Source organism: Erinaceus europaeus, chromosome 12, assembly GCF_950295315.1.
Source record: "Erinaceus europaeus chromosome 12, mEriEur2.1, whole genome shotgun sequence".
In the NCBI taxonomy this organism is placed as follows: Eukaryota; Metazoa; Chordata; class Mammalia; order Eulipotyphla; family Erinaceidae; genus Erinaceus; species Erinaceus europaeus.
The window spans coordinates 53339465-53361786 of NC_080173.1; the positions used below are offsets into that span (position 1 = coordinate 53339465).

The 22322-nt window shown below is 41.4% G+C and overlaps 1 protein-coding gene across 2 annotated transcripts in view; it reads left to right on the top strand.

The window, feature by feature from the left end:
• Positions 1–3305: 3305 nt before the first annotated feature.
• Positions 3306–22322, top strand: part of CALCOCO2 (calcium binding and coiled-coil domain 2) — a 40634-nt gene continuing 21617 nt past the window's right edge. For both annotated transcript variants that reach the window (XM_060203662.1, XM_060203663.1), the window contains exons 1-2: positions 3306–3409; positions 13123–13311. In XM_060203662.1, the coding sequence (XP_060059645.1) occupies positions 13132–13311 (180 nt within the window). In that variant the 5' untranslated portion in view covers positions 3306–3409; positions 13123–13131. The remainder of the gene's footprint in view (positions 3410–13122; positions 13312–22322) is intronic.

Sequence of the window (22322 nt, forward strand, 5' to 3'; positions counted from 1 at the left end):
TTGTCTTTCTCTTCTCCATTCTGCCTTCTCCTCTCTCCATTTCTCTCTGTCCTATCCAACAAAGACGACTTCAACAATAAAGCAAGAGCTACAAAAGGGAATAAATAAATATTAAAAAAAAAAACCACCACAGAATCTGAGGCACCCAATACATTATTGGGAGGCATGATTAGATACCAAAAGGAATCCTATGTTGACTTTTTTTCAAGATGCATTTCTTTTTCTTTCTTTCTTTCTTTTTTTTTTTTTTTTAAAGATTTTATTTATGAGAAAGATAGAAGGAGAGAGAAAGAACCAAACATCACTCTGGCACATGTGCTGCCAGGGATCAAACTCAGGACCTCATGCTTGGGAGTCCAAAGCTTTATCACTGCGACACCTCCCGAACCACAAGATGCATTTCTTTTTCTTTTTTAAAAATTTATTTATTTATCCCCTTTTGTTGCCCTTGTTTTATTGTTGTTGTTATTGATGTAGTCGTTGTTGGATAGGACAGAGAGAAATGGAGAGAGGAGGGGAAGACAGAGAGGGGGAGAGAAAGATACACATCTGCAGACCTGCTTCACCACTTGTGAAGCGATTACCCTGCAGGTGGGGAGCCAGGGGCTCAAACCCGGGATCCTTAGTCGGTCCTTGCGCTTTGCGCCACCTGCGCTTAACCCACTGAGCTACCGCCCGACTCCCAAGATGCATTTCTTAATGCTTAGTTTTTTCATATTTTGGGTAAAGACAGAAACTGAGAAGGGCAGGGGAAATAGGGAGAGAGACAACTGCAGCACAGCTTCACCTATCGTGAAGCGTCCCCCTGCAGATGAAGGCTTCAAGATCCATTTATTAGTGAAAGAGGGAGAGAATCAGCATCACCATATGACAAAAGATTGGGAGGATGGAACTCAGGACCTAAGGCTTTATTCACTGTGTCACTTTCAGCACCACTTACATTGACTCTTAAAAGTTATGTGGGGGGCCTGGGGGTGGCGCAGCGGGTTAAGCGCTCATGGCACAAAGCACAAGGATCCTGGTTCAAGCCCCCAGCTCCCCACCTGCAGGGGTGTCGCTTCACAAGCGGTGAAGCAGGTCTGCAGGTGTCTATCTTTCTCTCCCCCTTTGTCTCCCCTCCACTCCCCATTTCTCTCCATTTCTATCCAGCAACAACGACATTAATAACAACAACAATAACCATAACAACGATAAAAACAACAAGGGCAACAAAAAGGAAAATAAATAAATAAATAAAAAATATTTTAAAAAGTTATGTGGAGATAGGATAAAAGTAACAGTGATCTCACAAAGACATAGCAATGCCTTCTCTTTCAGGACTGAACGAAATTGTTTATTACGTGAGTAAAACGCTCATTCTAGGGGATGAAATGATTTTCTTGGAGGTGAAAGAACTCCATCCAGACCAGTGAAGTCCTCAAGGTCGACAGAGCAGCCCGGGGGCCCAAACCCTGAACACTACAAGTCCCAGCGAGCAGTGCGGTGAGGGCGGGGCTTGCTTGCTTCTAGGGGCGGTGGGCGGGGCCTAGCGGGACCCCTTTGGCCGGGCTGGCCTGCCCCGTCTCAGTTGCTTACCCACCCCGTTGCTGTCGCGCTGCAGACGGCTGCTGCCCCCGGTGAGTACCTGAGGTTAAGTAGGTGAGTCGGGCCCTGGGGCTTCCCAGATTCGGGGTTCCAGTGCTGAGAAAGGGCCGTGGGCGGAGGGAAACGCAACTGGTTTCAGTTTTCACTTCGTTCCACCTTTCTGGGGTGACGGTAAGTGGAAGTGGGGTCCCGAAGCTGCCGGTGCCCGCTCGGCGGGCTGAGGGGCAGTTTCCCGCGAGGCGGACGGGGCTGCGTGCAGGGGGCCGCTCTGACGCCCTTGTCACCCCCGGGTCGCTGCGGTCCTTAATCCTCGACGCCTTCGCGGTTTGCGTGGGGGGTCCGCCCTGCCTCCATACCCCGGGCAGGGGCCTTCCTGCGGGGTGGCGGGGGCGGTGGGGACTCAGATTCTCGACATCGCGGTCGCTCGCGTCCCGAGGCGGCCCCTTTGCTGAGATCCGAACTTGTGCACTTGGCGATGTTGTAGTTGTAGCGACCCCCGCCCCCAGTCCCATCCAGGAACTCAGCTCCCGACCCCCGCCGCACCTCAGCCGCCAGCCCAGTTCTGTTTGGGGAGCTGATGGTCACATTCGCAACGCTTCCGCGTCTGTTTTTTATCTATTTATTTACTTTCCTTCCCCTGTCTCCCGGACAGCTTCTGCTCCTGATGAAAGCCATCAAGTGGCAGCGTAGGAGCTGCATGATGCCGGGTGGTATTTTTAATTTATCCCTGCTTTTTTTTTTTTAAAGAAAGATTTTGTTTATGAGAAAGATAGGAGAGAGAAAGAACCAGACATCACTCTGGTACATGTGCTACCGGGGATCGAACTCGAGACCTCGTGTTTGAGAGTCAAAAGCTTTTACCACTGTGCCACCTCCCGGACCACATCTCTGCTTTTGCAAAGACTGAAACTAGGGAGGTGACACAGTGGAAAAGTGCAGAATTTGCTGTGCAAGGTCCAGCTTTCTGTCCCCCCTTGCAGGGCCTATGCCAGAGCGATGCTGGGGTCTGTCATATGAAGAATAAGTCGTTTAAAAACAATAAAGCCAGGTTAAGTGCACGTGGCACAAAGCGCAAGGACCTGAGTAATCCTGGTTCGAGCCCCGGCTGCCCACCTGCAGGGGAGTCGCTTCACAGGCGGTGGAGCAGGTCTGCAGGTGTCTGTTTTTCTCTCCTTCTCTCTGTCTTCCCCTCCTCTCTCCATTTCTCTCTGTCCTATCCAACAACGACATAACAATAATAATAACTACAACAGCAAAACAAGGGCAACAAAAAGAAATAAATATAAATAAAAAAACAAAACAATAAAGCCGTGCAGGAGTAAATAGCATAATGGTTATGTAAAGAGATTCTCATGTCTGAGGCTCCAAAGTCCCAGGTTCAATCCCCTGCACCAACATAAGCCAGACCTGAGCAGTGCTCTGGTAAAAAAAAAAAAAAAAGTATATATATATATATATATATATATATATATATATATATATATATATATATGGCACATTGCAGCACACAAGGACCCAGGTTCGCGTCCCCGGTCCACACCTGGAGTGGGAAAGCTTCATGAGTGATGAAGCAGGGCTGCAGGTGTCTCTGTCTCTCCCACTCTATCTCATTCCTCCCCTCTCAACTTATCTGTCTTTATCCAATAATAAATGAATAAATAAAATATATTTTAAAAAGTTAATAAAGACATTGTATGCAATGTATGTTCTTTACAGCTTGTGTGGTGTTGCCTGGTTCAAGCCTTTCCAGGTGGCTCACTTGCACGGGTGTTTTCAGAAGACTTCCCTCTACCTGAAAGACTGCCCCTTAGCAGACAGACAGCTGGTAAGTGCTTTGTTAAAGGTACTTGGTAAGATTTAACACAGCCCTCAACAAGTCATAGTCTTTTTTTTTTTTTTTTAAACCAGAGCACTGCTCAGCTCTGGTTTATGGCTGTCTGTGGGGGATTGAACCTGGGACTTTGGAACCTCAAGCATGAGAGTCACTTTGCATAACCATTATGCTATCTAACTTCCGCCCCAAGGCATATTGTCTTTCAAGCCATCCACTTTTATATGTGATTGTCCTTTCTGATATATTATGCTACTGCTTTGTTTCTTTAGATGGAATCTATGTTCTTCTGAAGCACAGATTAAATAACTGCTGTTACACTCTAGCTGTAACATGCAACCATAGAGCCAGAGCTGTACTTGACCAGACTTCAGTTTCTTGTCTAAGAGCTTCATTTTAATTTTTTTAAAATTTATTTCTTTATTGGGGAATTAAGGTTTTACATTCAACAGTAAATACAATAGTTTGTACATGCATAACATTCCCCAGTTTCCCACTTAACAATACAACCCCCACTATGTCATTTATCATCCTTCATGGACCTGTATTCTCTCCACCCACCCACCCACCCCAGAGTCTTTTACTTGAGTGCGATTCATTTTAATTTTTAAGAATGCATCTACAATTGGTATTGGGGGCAGGGGTAGATAGCATAATGGTTATTCAAACAAACTCCCATGCATGAGGCTCCAAAGCCCCAGGTTCAATCCCCTGCACCACTATAAACCAGAGCTGAACAGTGCTGTGGTAAAAAAAAGTTGGTATTGGTTTGTTCTTCAATATTTGGGGGGAAATTAACAGTAAAACTACATGGGCCTCAAGTTTTCTTTGTGCTAAAGTTAACTATGGTTAAGCATCTTAATAGATAAACAATTGAATTTTAATTACTTTGTAAATAATTAGAGTTGGCTTTTGTTGTTTAAATGAAAATGTATCTTCATGGAAGCCAGGAGCTAGTTCATGGAACTTATGTTAAAATACTTTGTTTTTAATTGCATTCCACTTCTGAGGACCCTTTTCCTTTTCAGAACTAAGCTGGAAAAAAAATAACTGCACTGTGGTCCCATAATTGATTTTTTTTTTTAAGTCACTATTTGTTCTCCTTGGTTGTACCTTATGTGGTCATTCTTGGATTTGAGGATAGAAGTAAGGAATTAAGTGAAGCACCATTCTATAATTTTTTAATGTTTATTTATTCATTTATTCCCTTTTGTTGCCCTTATTTTATTGTTGTAGTTATTATTATTGTTATTGCTGTCATCATTGTTGGATAGGACAGAAATGGAAAGAGGAGGGGAAGAGACAGAAGGGGAGAGAGAGATAGACACCTGCAGACCTGCTTCACCTTGCTGGAACCGGGATCCTTACACCGGTTCTTGTGCTTTGCACCACGTGCGCTTAACTCGCTGCACTACCACCCATTCTATAATTTCTTTTTTTTTATTAATTTATTTCTTTATTGGGGAATTAATGTTTTACTTTCAACAGTAAATACAATAGTTTGTACATGCCATTCTATAATTTCTAGGCGGCCCAATTCATCCTATTTTTTTTATGTCTCAGTAGTTTTTGTTGTTTTTATATTTCTTCTCTTTCTTACCACTATAGATACTGCCAGAATTAGAAGTGACAGACAGTTCTGTAGTTGGAAAGTGGTATAAGAAGTTAATATTTAAAACATTTCTATTTTCCTTCTAAAACCCTGTGCTTTACAGTCATTTCTAGACTACTTTTTCAGGAAGGTAACGTCTTCAGCAATTATTGAAGCCCTTTCTATAGGAAACTTACCACTGGGAAGGAGGAAAGACTTGAAGATTCTCTTACCTAAGAAACTTAGTAGATGGAACCAGTTATATATCACAGTGTGAGAATGCATGCTGCGTATATATGAGACCCTGGGTACTATCGCCGACACCAAAGTGGTGCCCCGCCCCCAATCAGTGAATAATTTCCTTACAGGAGAAGTTGAATGAGGTACCTTTTACTGTTCAGACTGGCATGATTATATTCTATTGGCTTGACAGAAGTCATAACACACCTGTTATGCAGAACTAGGAAACCTTACACATGTGTAGACCAAGGTGCTGTAGTTCATTACCAACCTCAATTTTTTTTAAAAGTCATAATGTATCTTTTTTAAAAAAATATTTATCTATTCCCTTTTGTTGCCCTTGTTGTTTTTTGTTGTTGTAGTAGTTATTATTATTGTTGATGTTGTTGGATAGGACAGAGAGAAATGGAGAGAGGAGGGGAAGACAGAGAGAGAGAGAGAGAAAAATAGACACTGGCAGACCTGCTTCACCACCCTGGAAGTGACTCCCCTGCAGGTGGAGAGCCAGGCTCGAACTGGGATTCTTCCGCCAGTCCTTGTGTGTTTTGTGCCACCTGCGCTTAACCTGCCGTGGACTCCTGTAATGTATCTTTTCTATGCAAAAACAATCATGTGTTTCTTTCTTTTTTTAAAAAAAGATTTTATTTATTCATGAGAAAGATGGGAGAGAGAGAAAGAACCAGACATCACTCTGGTACATGTACTGCTGGGGACTGAACTCAGAATCCCATGCTTGAGAGTCCGATGCTTTATCCACTGTGCCACCTCCCCGACCACTGAATCATGTTTTTCTTAACAATCCAATAGGTTTACCCATTATCTTTTCTATACTTTGCTTTGGTTAGAAGCAGTAAAGGAAAGTCTGTTGTTCTCAACCCAATCCCTAGTCTTGGCAGATAATTTTTTAAAAATATTTTTATTTCTTTATTGGAGGATTAATGATTTACAATAGACAGTAAAATACAATAGTTTTTTGACCATTTTCAAGTTTTCCACATAACAATACAACCCCCACCAAATTCTCTTCTGCCATCATGTTCCAGGACCTGAAACCACCCCCACCCCCAACCCCAGAATCTTTGACTTTGGTGCAATACACCAATAGAGGAGAATTTTTTTTTTTTTTTTTTTTTTTACTTCAAGAATGACTGAATTCTGAATACCTGAAGCATCATTGGGTCTCCTTTGAATCCTTCTGGGAAGATAATGAGATCACTGAAATGAGAAACTTGGGGTGTCTTGCATTTTTGATAAGTAAGAAACCAGAACTGTTGACTTCTTGTGACAGGTGAATAGAGTTTCCATTGTTTATATATACAAGCCTCAAAAGAGCTCTTGAGTGTGATTTTTGTATATGTACTATTTTTTTCATTATTATTATGAGTTAAAGTATAGATTGATTGTTCTCAAGTAAATCGGGGAAAAGGGTATATTAAGCCCTCTATACCTTTGATTGGTGTTATCTTTCAGAGGAGCATCCATTTACAAAACAGCTTGTGAGAGTTTAAGTTGTGTGGAAGGTGGGCAATGGACTGTGAATTTTATGGGTCCTTAAGGAAATAAAATCTGTGCCTTTTGCTTTTTGGCATCATGCCACATGAACCAGCTATGCTGCTGAACCAGCCACACCAAGAATTGACATTGCATTAGAGACTATCATCTCCTACCCTATTTTAGAACAGAAAGCTAGAAACTGCAGCTTCTCCAAAGGTATCTTAACAAATTAAAAGGAGGTCTGGGAAAAGGAAGGAAGGAAGGAAGGGACGGAGAGAAAGAATGAATCCTACCACCACTCATAGCATTGCTTACTTACAAAGTTCCTTCCTTTAGGTTTTTTTAAAAATTGAATTTCATGAATATCTTAGTTATCTGTTCTGCAAATACTTAATCAGCAATTACTATGGGTTGTATATGCAGCAGTGATTGTGTTATAAAGGAAAAGATCAGGAAGTATGGTACTTAGGATTCTTGAAACATAGGTTCCCCAAAAGAAAATCAGAAATACAGGCCCTTAAGGCACTCTGAGTGTTTAAGATCCACAGTCAAAAGGCAAATTATGTCTTTTACATGCTTAGACGAATGGTGCTCTACACATATCACAAAGGGGATCTGGCCTCAGTATGATTGGAGACCACTAGGAAAAATAGGAGTTTGCAGACTGAAAAATTTCTATACCCATTCACCATAGTACCCAAGATGTCACACAGACAGTTGTTTATTGTGAGGAGCAGGACTGGACCTAGACAGAAACCTAACCCTTCCCCCTTAAAAAATTGATTGAAAGTTCGAGGTTAAGGTAACTGGGTTGGTGGCCCACCTGGTTGAGCGCACATGTTGCAGTGCGCAAGGACTCAGCTTTGAGCCCCGGTCCCCACTTGCAGGGGGAAAGCTTTGCGAGTGGTGAAGCAGGGTTGCAGGTGTCTTTCTGTCTCTCTCCCTGTCTCCCCCTTCCTCTCGATTTCTGACTGTCTCTATCCAATAAATAAATATAATAATAAAATTAAAAAATGTTTGTGACTGTATGTGTCCAATAAATAAATGTAATAATAAATTTTTTTTTTAAAGTTTGAGGTTAAGGATAGGGGGGGCCAGGTGGTGGTTCAAGCCCCTGGCCCCCACCTGCAGGGGAAAAGCTTCACAAGTGGTGAAGCAGTGCTGCAGGTGTCCCTCTGTCTCTCTCCCTATCACCCCTTCCCTCTCAATTTCTGACTGTCTCTATCCAGCAAATAAAGATCAAAAAAAAAATTTTTTTAAGGATGTAGCTAAACTGTCACAAACCAGAAAGCCAAAACTTTTTTGTTCTTGAGTTCAGTCCCACAAATAGACAGTTCAGTGTCCCCCCTTCCATAGTCCTATTGCTTTTTCTGTTAAAGAAAAAAAAAAAAGATTTGTAAGTCGAAAAAAGCCTGGCTACTTATAGTTCAAAATCAAACTAGGAAATAAGTAGGTTGAAGCAGAGATAGAAGAGGTACTGTGTTGTGTGGTTATTGTCCTCATTTCTGTTTAGCTGTACGTGTATTTACGTTTGTCCCAGTATTTTCCAACAACTGAATTTGTAAGGTATCATGTAGTATTTGCATATATATTGCTTTTTCCGTATCTGCTATGTACAGCTGCAGTATTGTTTTCATTTCCCAGTAAAAATCGTGGGTTGAGAACTGAGTCTCTAAGTGTTAGACTGGAAAGGCATGTGACTTTTGAGGGGTCATGAGGTATCAGGTCTCTTAATGTGTTAGTTTGACCTTCAAAAGAGGTTTCCATCTGTAATGTGACATGTGAAACAGGTTGTTACTCCTGTTTTATAGACAGGAGTCCACATTTGTTTGTCCTACAAACATAGATCGAATCTTCCCTTTTTTCCTTCTTTTATGCACAATGTTTTATTCATTATGGAAGTTTCTTACCTCCAAGCCCTTCTGTCAAATCTTAATCTCCTTTCAGCACTTGTTTAGGATTCTTCTCATGCCTTGAAAGTTTCCTTTCTGGGGTCCCGCAGTGGTCAGTGGTGCACTTGGTAAAGTGGACACATTGCCATGCTTAAGGATCCAGACTCAAACCCCTGGGCCCACCTGCAGGAGGAAAGCTTCATAAGAGGTCTGCAGATATCTTTCTTTCTCTTTCTCCTCCTGCTCTCTCAATGTCTCTCTGTCCCATCATATATAAATAAAGCAAAACATGGTTTTATTTAAGTTTGCTCTTTCCTTTTTTTTTTAAGAGATAGAATGAGCAAGCCATAGTGCCCAAGAGACAACAGCACCAAAGCTTCCTGAGTGCAGTGGGATGGGTTCCAGTCTGGGTTGTGCACATGACAAAATAACATACTATTCAAGTGAGCTTTTTTTGCTGGCTCCCTGAAACTTCTTTACTTGCCTAACCAGTTGCGTCTCTCTCTCTCTCTTTAACCTAGATTTATTTACTTAAGAAAGAACATCACTGGCACATTCAGTGTTGTGGATCAAACTGGGGCCTCATGCTTACTAGTCGAGGTTCTGTCCACAGCATACCTCCTAGGCTGTACAAAAATAATGGGCAGGGAATCAGGCAGTAGCGCAGCTGGTTAAGCACACGTGGCGCAAAACACAAGGACCAGCTGAAGGATCCCGGTTCGAGCCCCTGGCTCCCCACCTGCAGGGGAGACATTTCACAGGTGGTGACGCAGGTGTCTTATCTTTCTCTCCCCCTCTCTGGCTTCCCCTACACTCTCCATTTCTCTCTGTCCTATCTAACAACGACGACAATAAAAAGAAACAACAAGGGTAACAAAAGGGAATAAATAAAAAAATAATGGGCTTTGTTTTTGCTAAATCAATTTGTATAAGTTCATTTAATGAGAGAACTAGAGCATCATTCTGGCATATGTAGTACAGTGCTGGGGATCAAACTCTGAACCTCATGTATGCAAGTCCTGTGTTCTGCCTTAGTAAGTCACCTTCCCAGCAGCTAAGCCCAAGAACATCTTGTACTTTTTTTTTTCTAGTTTTTATTTATTCCCTCATGTTGCCCTTGTTTTATTTTATTTATTTATATTTTTTAAATGTTTTATTTCTTTATTCATGAGACAGGTAGGAGAGAGAAAGAACCAGATATCACTCTAGTACATGTGCTGTTAGAGATCAAACTCAGAACTTCATGCTTGAGAGTCCAATGCTTTATCCACTGTGCCACCTCCTGGACCACCCCTTGTTGTTTTATTGTAGTAGTTATTATTGTTATTGATGTCATTGTTGTTGGATAGTCCAGAGAGAAATGGAAAGAAGAAGGGGAAAGAGAGATACCCGCAGACCTGCTTCACGGCCTGTGAAGCAACTCCCCAGCAGGTGGGGAGCTGGGGGCTTGAACCAGGATCCTTACACCAGTCCTTGCTCAGTGTGCTTAATCCACTGTGCTACTGTCCTTTTTTGTTTTTGTGTTTTTTTAAATCAGAGCACCATGTAGCTCTGGTTTTATAGTGGTATGGGGAGTTGAACTACAGAGTTGACTTTGGAGCATATAGCATGAGAGTTTCTTTGTGTAACTCTATAATGAAGCTTCCCCACTGCAGGCAACATGTACACTTGACCAGGTTACAACCACCCAGACTGCTCCCTTTGTACTTTTCACTCCATCCTTTTTTGGCAGTAACTGTATATGCCTCTAACTTCCGTATTGTGTTGGGACATATTGAGAACATAGCCAACAAGAAAAAATGTTAGTAATCAAGACTTTCTCTCCTTTTTTTTTTTTAAAAAAAAATATTTTCCCCCTTTATTTATAAAATGGAAATACTGATCTTCAAGACCATAGTTTAAGAGGGGTATAGTTCCCACCACCAGAGCTCCATATCCCCTCCCCTCCCATGGTAGCCTTCCTATTGTTTAATCCCATGGGAGTATGAACCCAGGGTCATTATGGGGTGCTGAAGGTGGAAGGTCTGTAATTGCTTCTCTGCTGAACATGGGCTTGGCAGGTTGATACATACTCCCAGCCTGTCTCTCGTTCCCTAGTGGGGCAGGGCTCTGAGGAAGCAGAGCTCCTGGACACGTTGGTGGGGTTTTCTGCCCAGGGAAGTCCATTTGGCATCATGGTAGCATCTGGAACCTGGTGGCTGAAAAAGAGTTAACATATAAACCCATATAAATTGTTGACTGATCATGAACCTAAAGGCTGGAATATTGCAGATGAAGATTTGGGGTCTCTGTTTTGGAAATAGGTGGTCTATTTTAGGTATATTCCAAAGGGCCCATGACTATTAGTTTTTGCCTGAGCCTGACACCTGATATGCAGGTGGGCCCAGGTTATTGTCTGGGGAGAAGATGATGTCATGGCTGGAAAAAGGGCTAGAAAGCTGGGTCAGGGAAGAGAGAGTAGCTCTTATGGGAAAAGTATATAAATATTATTGACTGTAAACCCCACTGATTCTATCTGGGGCCCATATTCAGCATAGGAGCCTATGTAACCTCTGCATCCTGTAGGTCCGAACTTGCATTCTGTGGTCATCAGTAGGAACATTCCGAGTTGCACCGATTTCAGGACCCATCTTCAGGTGGTATCCAACCCCCCTTTGGAGGATGGAAAATTCTCTACCATTGTTGATCTACATTGAGGGCAAGGTCCTGTGGGGCCCCCAGAAGGATCCATTATGTTGTTCCTGATGGAGATGACCAGAGCTCTGCTCTGCTCTGGCTTATGGTGGTGCTGGTGATTGAACCTGGAACTTTTGGTGCCTCAAGCATAACAGTCTATTATGCTATCTCTCCAGCCCTCTCCATCCTTTATTTATATACATAATTAAAAATATTCTATTTATGGAAGTCAGACAGTAGCACAACGGGTTAAGCGCAGGTGGTGCAAAGTGCAAGGACTGGCAGAAGGATCCTGGTTCAAACCCCCGGCTTCCCACCTGCAGGGCAGTCACTTCACAGGCAGTGAAGCAGGTCTGCAGGTGTCTTTCCCTCTCTCTGTCTTCCCTTCCTCTGTCCATTTCTCTCTGCCCTGTCCAGCAATGGTGACATCAATAACAGCAACAATAATAGCTACAACAATTAAATATATATATATGTATTGACTAGAGACAGAGAAATTGAGGGGGGAGGAGGAGATGATAGGAAGAGAGAGAAAGACACCAACAACATTATTTCACCACTTGTGAAGTTTTCCCCTTTGCAGGTGAGGACCAGGGGCCTGAACCCAAGCATCTACACTCATCCAGGTGCATCACCATCTGTAGGACTCCTATATTTTTCCCCCGTTAAACCCCATCTCCGAACCTTTCCTTACTCTGTCTTCAACATGTCTCTACATTATATGAAGTGCCTTCTCTATGAAAAGTACTTAGAGCTAAACATCACATTATTGCAATTAATGCTTAACAAAAAATTGAATGAGATAGATGTAGTAAGCCCCATTTTACGGGCAAGAAAACAGGCACAGAACCTAACTGATTATGTAAGTTGCTCATAGTCATGCATTTATAGGTGGATGAGCTAGAATTTGGATTTCACCATCCTGATTTCAGAACTGTGCGGTCACCATTCCATATTCAATAATAATGATAATAAAAATAATCTTATCTTTTTTCACTGATTCCCAGATCTTAGCAGAGAGCCTCAGTACATGGAAGCACTTGATGTTCTAGGATAAATGGGACTGAAAGCTAAAATCTAGAGATGACATTCAGAAAGTCATAGAGCTTATTGGGATGAAAAAAAACCAGCATCTGGGGAGTCGGGCGGTGGCGCAGCGGGTTAAGCGTACGTGGCGCAAATCGCCAGGACCTGCGTAAGGATCCCAGTTCGAGCCCCCGGCTCCCCACCTGCAGGGGACCTGCTTCACAAGCGGTGAAGCAGGTCTGCAGGTGTCTGTCTTTCTCTCCCCCTCTCTGTCTTCCCCTCCTCTCTCCATTTCTCTCTGTCCTATCCAACAACAACGACATTAATAACCACAACAATGTTAAAACAACAAGGGCAACAAAAAAAGGAAAATAAATAAAAAAAAAAAAAAAAAAAAAAACCAGCATCTGTATTCCTGGTGGCAATTAGAAAAATAACCCAGCATCTAGGTCTTCACAATTCCCAGCTTAGATCATTTTCTACTTGGCTTCCTTACTTACTTAAGACTCAAAAGAAGAACAGACTTTTACTATGAGCGTAGACTAAAGGGCATGTGAAAGTGGGTGGTATCTGTTGAAGAGGTTAAAGATAAAAAGTTCAAGCAAAAGACATTATGAATGTAAAATGGATCAAAGTAAAACAGAAAGCATGTATGACCTCAGTGTTTCTCAGACTTTGTTTTTCCTGACATGTCTTGAATAAAATGCTGCATGCTTTTGAAAGCCTAGAAATTACAGTATTTCCTATAAGCTTTCCTGGACCTGATTGTATTTCATATCTTATAACAGGACCTCACCATGGAAGAGACCATACACGATCTTCCCACATCAACTGTTTTGCTGGATGATTGTAATTCTTCTCAGGTCATCTTTAACAATGTGGAAAAGTTCTATGTCCCTGGAAGGGATATCACATGCTGTTACACCATTACTGAACACTTTCTTCCACATCGAAAAGATTGGATTGGCATTTTTAGAGTAAGTGGCTAATTTTGTATTAAATGACAAGGAACTAGAGGTAAATTTTAATTACTTCATTATTTAGCTGTATTATAAGCAGTTTGCATGTTATGTCTGATCAGATTCAAATGTTAAGGTCTCCAGTACTTTCCTATTCATATATGAGCATGTGCTGTGAAATGCAAACTTAAATTTCATTGTTTTAATTCATTTTACGGCACTCACTCTGCTATGGCTGTGCCTGTAGTTGAATCTGGGAGCTCAGTTCAAGTACAGGATGACATTTTTAATTATAGTCAATTTACTCTCTTCTCCTCCCCACTCTCTAATCTGTGTTTCTTTTTGTCTCTCTTGTCAAATACACTCACACACCATAATAACAAATCTTGTTTCCAGATACAGGCAATAAAGGTCAAATTTAAGTAATTTACACTGCTGTTTTCCAACGTCAGTGACCTTTATTTTGGCACTTCAGTATGTTATATGCTTATTTGCCAATGTTGTTCATCCTGAAATCAGACATAATTCTTGACTGCACAATGAAGAAGTTAGTGTGTATTCATAGCTTTCATTGTATTGTTTTTCCTTAATTGTTTGGGATATAGTAAGCTCATTGAAGCAGTGGAAGCTGTAGATAACAAGGGTGGAGTTCAGAGGTAGGGACAACAGAGGACACTACCAGGGTATTATGACAGCTCCAGAACTGAAAAGACAATCATTAGGCTAAAAGATGCTCTAATACAGTAAACTGATACACCAAGAGTTTTTTCCTTTTAGGAAAGAAGATGGTAAGTTTTTTTTTCTAAGCACTTTTTTCTTTTTTATAAAAAGGAAATACTGACAACCATAGGATAAGAGGGGTACAACTCCACACAATTCCCACCACCAGAACTCTCTATCCCATCCCCTCCTCCAATAGCTATCCTATTTAACCCTCTGGGAGCATGGACCCAGGGTCATTGTGGGATGCAGAAGGTGGAAGGTCCAGCTTCTGTAATTGCTTCCCCGCTGAACATGGGCGTTGACAGGTCAATTCATGCTCCCAGCCTGTCTCTCTTTCCCTAGTAGGAAAAGAGAGATTCTGGGGAATTGGAGTTCCAGGACACATCGTTGGGGTCGTCTGTCCAGGGAAGTCTGGTTGGCATCATGTTAGCATCTGGAACCTGGTGTTTAAAAAGAGAGTAAACATATAAAGCCAAGCAAGTTGTTGACTAATCATGAACCTAAAGGCTCGAGTAGTGCAGATGAAGAGTGGGGGGGGGGGGGTCGGGTCTCCATTCTATAGATAACTAGTAGGCATATTTTAGTTATATTCCAAAGAGCCTGTGGGTATACTAGGTTTTTTTTTTTTTTTTCCTTCACCTGAGCCTGAAATCTGATATGTAGGTGGATCCTAGTTATTGTCTAGGGAGGTGATATCATGGGGGACTTCATGTTTGAGAGTCCAAAGCTTTATCACTGCTCCACCTCCTGGACCACTTTATATTTCATTTCTAAAACTCGGTGTTCTCTCTGTGTATCTTAACATACTGTTCAATTCTAGTAGTTCCTGGCACCATGTTGTATTCAAGAAATCAGTTTTGAGTATGGGAATAATACACTGTACTCCTTTATGTGAAAGCTACCACTAGTGATAAAGCCTAAAGTAGATAGGGTTAGCTTTCCTTCCCTCAATGTATAATCTTGTGTTAATACTGTCCCTCACCTGTATATTAAGTGTTCCAGAGTTTCAGAGAAAGCAATATTATGCCACAGTAGGCTGACTGAGCAGCCAGGGAGATGGTGCAGTGGAAACAGCATTGGACTCTCAAGTGTGAGGTTCTTTTTTTTTTTTTTTATTTTTTTTTTATTTAAGAAAGGATTAATTAACAAAACCATAGGGTAGGAGGGGTACAACTCCACACAATTCCCACCGCCCAATCTCCATATCCCACCCCCTCCCCCGATAGCTTTCCCATTCTCTGTCCCTCTGGGAGCATGGACCCAGGGTCATTGAGGGTTGCAGAAGGTAGAAGGTCTGGCTTCTGTAATTGCTTCCTCGCTGAACATGGGCGTTGACTGGTCGGTCCATACTCCCAGTCTGCCTCTCTCTTTCCCTAGTAGGATGGGTCTCTGGGGAAGCTGAGCTCCAGGACACATTGGTGGTGTCTTCAATCCAGGGAAGTCTGGCCGGCATCCTGATGACACCTGGTACCTGGTGACTGAAAAGAGAGTTAACATACAAAGCCAAACAAATTGTTGAGCAATCATGGACCCAAAGCTTGGAAAAGTGGAGAGGAAGTATTAGGAAGATACTCACTGCAAACTCTAGTATACTTCTGCTTTCTTACTTTGGTGCCATACTCCAAACTCAGTCAATTTCTGCTTTGCATTTCTACTTCTTTTTTTTTTTTTTTTTTTTTACATGCATAACATTCCCCAGATTCCCATTTAGCAATATAACCCCCACTATTTCATTCATCATTTTTCATGGACCTGTATTCTCCCCACCCACCCACCCACCCCAGAGTCTTTTACTTTGGTGTAATACTCCAATTCCATTTCAGGTTCGACTTGTGTTTTCTTTTCTAATCTTGTTTTTCAACTTCGGCCTGAGAGTGAGATCATCCCATATTCATCCTTCAGTTTCTGACTTATTTCACTCAGCATGATTTTTTCAAGGTCCATCCAAGATCGGCTGAAAACGGTGAAGTCACCATTTTTTACAGCTGAGTAGTATTCCATTGTGTATATATACCACAACTTGCTCAGCCACTCATCTGTTGTTGGACACCTGGGTTGCTTCCAGGTTTTGGCTATTACAAATTGTGCTGCCAAGAACATATGTGTACACAGATCTTTTTGGATGGATGTGTTGGGTTCCTTAGGATATATCCCCAGGAGGGGAATTGCAGGGTCATAGGGTACGTCCATTTCTAGCCTTCTGAGAGTTCTCCAGACTGTTCTCCACAGAGGGTGGACCAATTGACATTCCCACCAGCAGTGCAGGAGGGTTCCTTTGACCCCACATCCTTTGACTGCAGCATTTGCTGCTGTTACCTTTTCTGATGTGTGACATTCTCACAGGAGTGAAGTGATATCTCATTGTTGTCTTGATTTGCATTTCTCTGACAATCAGAGACTTGGAGCATTTTTTCATGTGTTTCTCGGCCTTTTGGATCTCTTCTGTGGTGAATATTCTGTCCAATTCCTCCCCCCATTTTTGGATGGGGTTATTTGTTGTCTTGTTGTTGAGTCTGGTAAGCTCTTTATATATGTTGGTTATTAAACTCTTATCTGATGTATGGCATGTAAAGATCTTCTCCCATTCTGTGAGGGGTCTCTTGATTTGGGTAGTGGTTTCTTTTGCTGTGAAGAAGCTTTTTAATTTGATGTAGTCCCATAGGTTTATACTTGCCTTAGTCTTCCTTGTAATTGGATTCGTTTCATTGAAAATGTCTTTAAAATTTATGCGGAAAAAAGTTCTTCCAATATTTTCCTCTAAGTATCTGATAGTTTCTGGTTTAACATCCAAGTCCTTGATCCACTTGGAATTTACTTTTGTATTTGGTGAAATACAGTGATTCAGCTTCATTCTTCTGCATGTTTCAACCCATTGTTTCCAACACCATTTGTTGAAGAGACTCTGCTTTCCCCATGTAATAGTCTGGGCCCCTTTGTCAAAGATTAGATGTCCATAGGTGTGGGGCCTCATTTCTGGGCTCTCAATTCTATTCCACTGGTCAGTGTGTCTGTTCATGTTCCAGTACCAAGCAGTTTTGATGACAATGGCCCTATAATATAGTTTGAGATCTGGCAGTGTGATGCCTCCGGTTCTGTTCTTTTTTCTCAAGATTGTTTTGGCAATTCTAGGTCTTTTCTGGTTCCAGATAAACATTTGTAGCATTTTTTCTATTCCCCTAAACAATGTGCTTGGGATCTTGATGGGGATAGCATTAAATTTGTATATGGCTCTGGGTAGTATATTCATTTTGATGATGTTAATTCTTCCAACCCATGAGCATGGAATATCTTTCCACTTCTTTGTGTCTTTTTCAATTTCTTTGAGTAGTGACTCATAATTTTCAGTATACAAGTCTTTCACTTCTTTGGTTAGTTTTATTCCTAGATATTTTGTTGTTTTTGTTGCTATAGAAAAAGGAACTGATTTCTGGATTTCAATTTCTTCTAACTTAGTGTTTGCATAAAGGAATGCCACTGACTTTTGAATGTTAATTTTATAGCCTGACACATTACTGTATTGCCTGATGATTTCCAAAAGCTTCTTGCTAGATTCCTTTGGTTTTTCCATGTATACTATCATGTCATCTGCAAATAAGGAAAGTTTGACTTCTTCTCTTCCAATCTGTATTCCTTTAATTCCTTGCTCCTGCCTGATTGCTATGGCAAGAACTTCCAACACTATGTTGAATAGTAATGGTGATAGTGGGCAGCCCTGTCTAGTACCTGATCTGAGGGGAAATGCTTCCAGTTTTTCACCATTGAGTATGATGTTGGCTGTAGGTTTGCTATATATAGACTCCACTATCTTCAGGAATTTTCCATCTATTCCTATTTTTTGTAGTGTTTTGATCATAAAGGGATGTTGTATTTTGTCAAAGGCTTTCTCTGCATCTATTGATATGACCATGTGGTTTTTGGTCTTGCTTTTGTTGATGTGGTGGATCACATTGATTGATTTACGTATATTAAACCAACCTTGCATGCCTGGGATAAACCCCACTTGGTCATGATGAACAATCTTTTTGATATACTGCTGTATCCGGTTGGCTAGAATTTTGTTCAATATTTTCGCATCTATGTTCATCAGAGATATTGGTCTGTAGTTTTCTTTTTTGGTTGTGTCCCTGTCTGCTTTTGGTATCAGGGTGATGTTGGCTTCATAGAAGCTGGCAGGGAGTATTCCAGTGTCTTCAATCTTCTGGAAGACTTTTAAAAGTAGAGGTATTAGTTCTTCTTTTGAAAGTTTTGTAGAATTCATTTGTAAAACCATCTGGTCCAGGACTTTTATTTTTGGGAAGATTTTTGATAACTGTTTCAATTTCATTAGCTGTGATGGGCCTGTTCATGTTATCGACTTCCTCTTTACTTAGTTTTGGAAGTTGGTAGGTATCTAGGAAATCATTCATTTCTTCCAGGTTCTCTAGCTTGGTGGCATATAGTTGTTCATAGAAGCCTCGCATGATATGTTGAATTTCTGCAGTGTCTGTTGTGATATCTCCTCTTTCATTTACTATCCGATTTATTTGGGTCTTCTCCCTTTTTTGTTTTGTGAGTCTGGCTAAAGGTTTGTCGATTTTGTTTACTCTTTCGAAGAACCAACATTTACTTTCGTTGATCTTTTGTATGTTTTTCCTATTCTCAATGTTATTTATTTCTGCCCTAACTTTAGTAATTTCTGTCCTTCTGGTTGCTTTAGGGTTCCTTTGTTGTTCTTCTTCTAGGTCTTTAAGATGTGCAATCAGGCTGTTTATTTGTGCCTTTTCTTGTTTCCTAATGTGTGCTTGTATAGCTATGAACTTCCCTCTTAGGACTGCTTTAGCTGTGTCCCAAATATTTTGATAGCTTGTGTCTTCATTTTCATTGAACTCTCGAAACATTTTGATTTCTTCCTTGATTTCCTCTTTGACCCAGAAGTTGTTAAGAAGTGTACTGTTTAGCTTCCACATTTTGGCACTGTTACTAATCTTTTGTTGATTGTTAGTTTAATTCCACTGTGGTCTGAGAAGATGCTTGGGATGATTTCAGTGCTCTTGAATAGGCTGATGCTCTCTTTGTGGCCTAACATATGGTCTATCCTTGAGAATGATCCATGTGGATTTGAGTAAAATGTGTATTCCAGTTTCTTGGGATGAATGACTCTGAAAATGTCCAATAGTTCTAGTTTATCTATCTCTTCATTTAGCTCCCTTATGTCTTTACTGATTTTCTTCCTGGATGATCTGTCAAGTTGAGATAGTGGGGTGTTGAAGTCCCCTACTATGATTGTGTTACTGTTAATATATTGCTGTAGCTCTTTCAGTAGAAGTTTGATGTATTTAGATGGCTTCTCATTGGGTGCATAGATATTAATAATTGTTAAGTCCTCTTGATTGACTGATCCTCTGAGCATTAAGTAGTGTCCATTCCTATCTTTTTTAATCTTATCTATTTTAAAGTCTATCATGTCAGATATGAGAATAGCTGTTCCTGCCCTTTTTTGTGGGCCATTGGCTTGAATGATAGTTTTCCATCCTTTCACTTTAAGTCTGTGTTTGTCTTATTGCGTTAGGTGAGTTTCCTGTAGACAACATATTGTTGGGTTGTGTTTTCTGATCCATCTTCCTACTCTGTGTCTTTTAATAGGTGAATTCAGGCCATTCACATTTATTGATATCAAAGATTGAAGATATTTTAACGCCATTCTTGTAGAATTTTAGAGTGTTTTGATATATGTTCTATTTGTGGTGGTCTGGTTGTTTATAGGAAACCTTTCAGAACTTCTTTCAAGGCAGGCTTGGTGATGGTTGCTTCCTTCAACTGTTGCTTGTCTGAGAAGGTTTTGATGCTTCCATCTAGTCTGAATGACAATCTAGCAGGATATAGTATTCTTGGCTGAAAGCCTTTCTCATTGAGCACTCGATAGATATCTTGCCATTCTCTTCTGGCCTGTAGTGTTTGTATGGAGAAGTCTGCTGCTAATCTTATGGGTTTTCCTTTGTAGGTGACTCTTTGTTTTTCTCTTGCAGCCTTGAGGATCCTTTCTTTATCCTTATTCCTTTCCAATCTAAGTATGACATGTCTTGGTGTCTTTAGGTCTGGGTTAATTCTGTTTGGGACCCTCTGGGCTTCTTGAATCTTTATGTCTTTGGTGTTGTCTAGACTAGAGAAATTTTCAGCTATTATGCCCTGGAGAACGCTTTCTTCCTCCCCTTCTCTTTCTTCCTCTGGTAAGCCAATAATGCGTATATTGTTTCTTTTGAAGTCATCCCATAGGACTCTCTTGTTGTTTTCAGCATCTCTTAATCTCTTTTTGAGGTCTCTTACTTCTTCTTTAGTTGTCTCTAATTCATCCTCAATCTTGCTAATTCTGTCTTCAGCCTCATTGATTCTATTCTCTCTGCCCTCTACTGCTTTCTGGAGTTCATCTATTTTGTTGCCCTGCTCTGATACTGTTTTAGCTTGTTCAACTAGTTGCCTTCTTAGCTCAGCAATTTCAGCTTTCAGCTCTCTAATAACCATGAGATTATTAGAATTTTCTTCCATATTCTCATTTGTTGTTCCTGCAGTTCTGATTACAATTTTTTCAAATTCTTTACTCACTCCTGTTATTATTTCCTTAGCTAATGTTTGGATGTTGAACTCGTTGTTTTGTGTTTCGCCCTCTGGAGGACTTTTAGCTGGACTCTTGTCCTGGTTCGAGTCTCCATTATTTTTTCTTGTTGTTTTAAACATTTTATATAAGTTAACAGTTTTTTCAATCCCTGAGTTGGAGTTCAGTGGTGTAAAAGTCTTTTTTTTTTTCCCTGTAGGCTATGGTAGCCTGAGGGCTTTTAAACTATCAATAGGCTTCTTGGCTTAATCAATGACTCCTGACCAAGAGATAAAGCAGGGTGTGGCAGAGATAATCCAGTGGTTATGCAAAGAGACTTTCACAGCCCTTCAGCTATGCCACTGAGGTATAGGTCTTCTCCTGGGTTTCCCGGTTAGATCTCTGTGCCCTGGTGTCCCTCCCTGTTGCTGCTCCAGATTCTGAGGGTAGTAGCAATGGAGACTCAGAGTTGTACTTGGTGAGTCTCTGGGGAGTCCTTTCCTCCCTTCAGCTGTCCCCTTGTTGGTGGAGCAGACTGGAGGTGGTGTCTCCACTGACAAACTGTTGAACTGTTAGCAGTCACTTAATCTCTCCTTAGGCCCCTCTCTCCTCTCTGTCACCAGCCACGTGTGTTTGTACTCACGGGTGATTTACTGGGTTTCTGTGGTCATTCTAGTCCTGTCTTGTTTCAGTCCGGGTGGTCTCCTTTGGTATTCCTAGTTGATCCAGAGGAGAGGAGAGGAGAGAAAGCGATCTGCTGCTCGTAGCTCCGCCTCCGTCAAGTGTGAGGTTCTTAGTGTGATCCTCAGCATCGCTTGTGCCAAAATGATACTCTTGGTTTTCCTTCTCAAATCCACTTCCCCCACCTCTTATAAAAAATGGGATGGGGGTAGGTAGTTGTGCACCTGGTTGAGTTGAGTTGTGTATGTTACAATGTGCAAGGACCAGAGTTCAAGCCCCAGTCCCCACCTACAGGGAAAAAGTTTCACAAGTGGTGAGGCAGTGCTGTAGGTGTCTTTCTTTCTCTCTCCCTCTCTGCCTTCCCCTTCCTGTCAATTTCTGGCTGTCTCTGTCCAGTAAATAAATAAAGATAATTAAAAAAAAGAAAAGAATATATTTATAAAAAAGAAAGGGGGAGTCGGGTGGTAGCGCAGTGGGTTAAGCGCACATGGCGCAAAGTGCAAGGACCTGCGTAAGGATCCCGGTTCAAGCCCCAGCTCCCCACCTGCAGGGGAGTCACTTCACAAGCAGTGAAGCACGTCTGCAGGTGTCTATCTTTCTCTCCCCCTCTCTGTCTTCCCTTCCTCTCTCCATTTCTCTGTCCTAACAACCACGACATCATCAACAACAATAACTACAGCAACAATGAAAAACAAGGACAACAAAAATGAAAAATAAAGGGAGTCGGGCTGTAGTGCAGTGGGCTAAGCGCAGGTGGCGCAAAGCACAAGGACCAGCATAAGGATCTCGGTTCGAACCCCGGCTCCCCACCTGCAGGGGAGTCGCTTCACAGGCTGTGAAGCAGGTCTGCAGGTGTCTATCTTTCTCTCCTCCTCTCTGTCTTCCCCTCCCTCTCTCCATTTCTCTCTGTCCTATCCAACAACGACAACAATAATAACTACAACAATAAAACAACAAGGACAACAAAAGGGAATAAATAAATAAAATAAATTTAAAAAAAGAGAAAAAAAACCAAAAAAATTTTTAAAATTACAGAAAAAATGAAAAATAAATATAA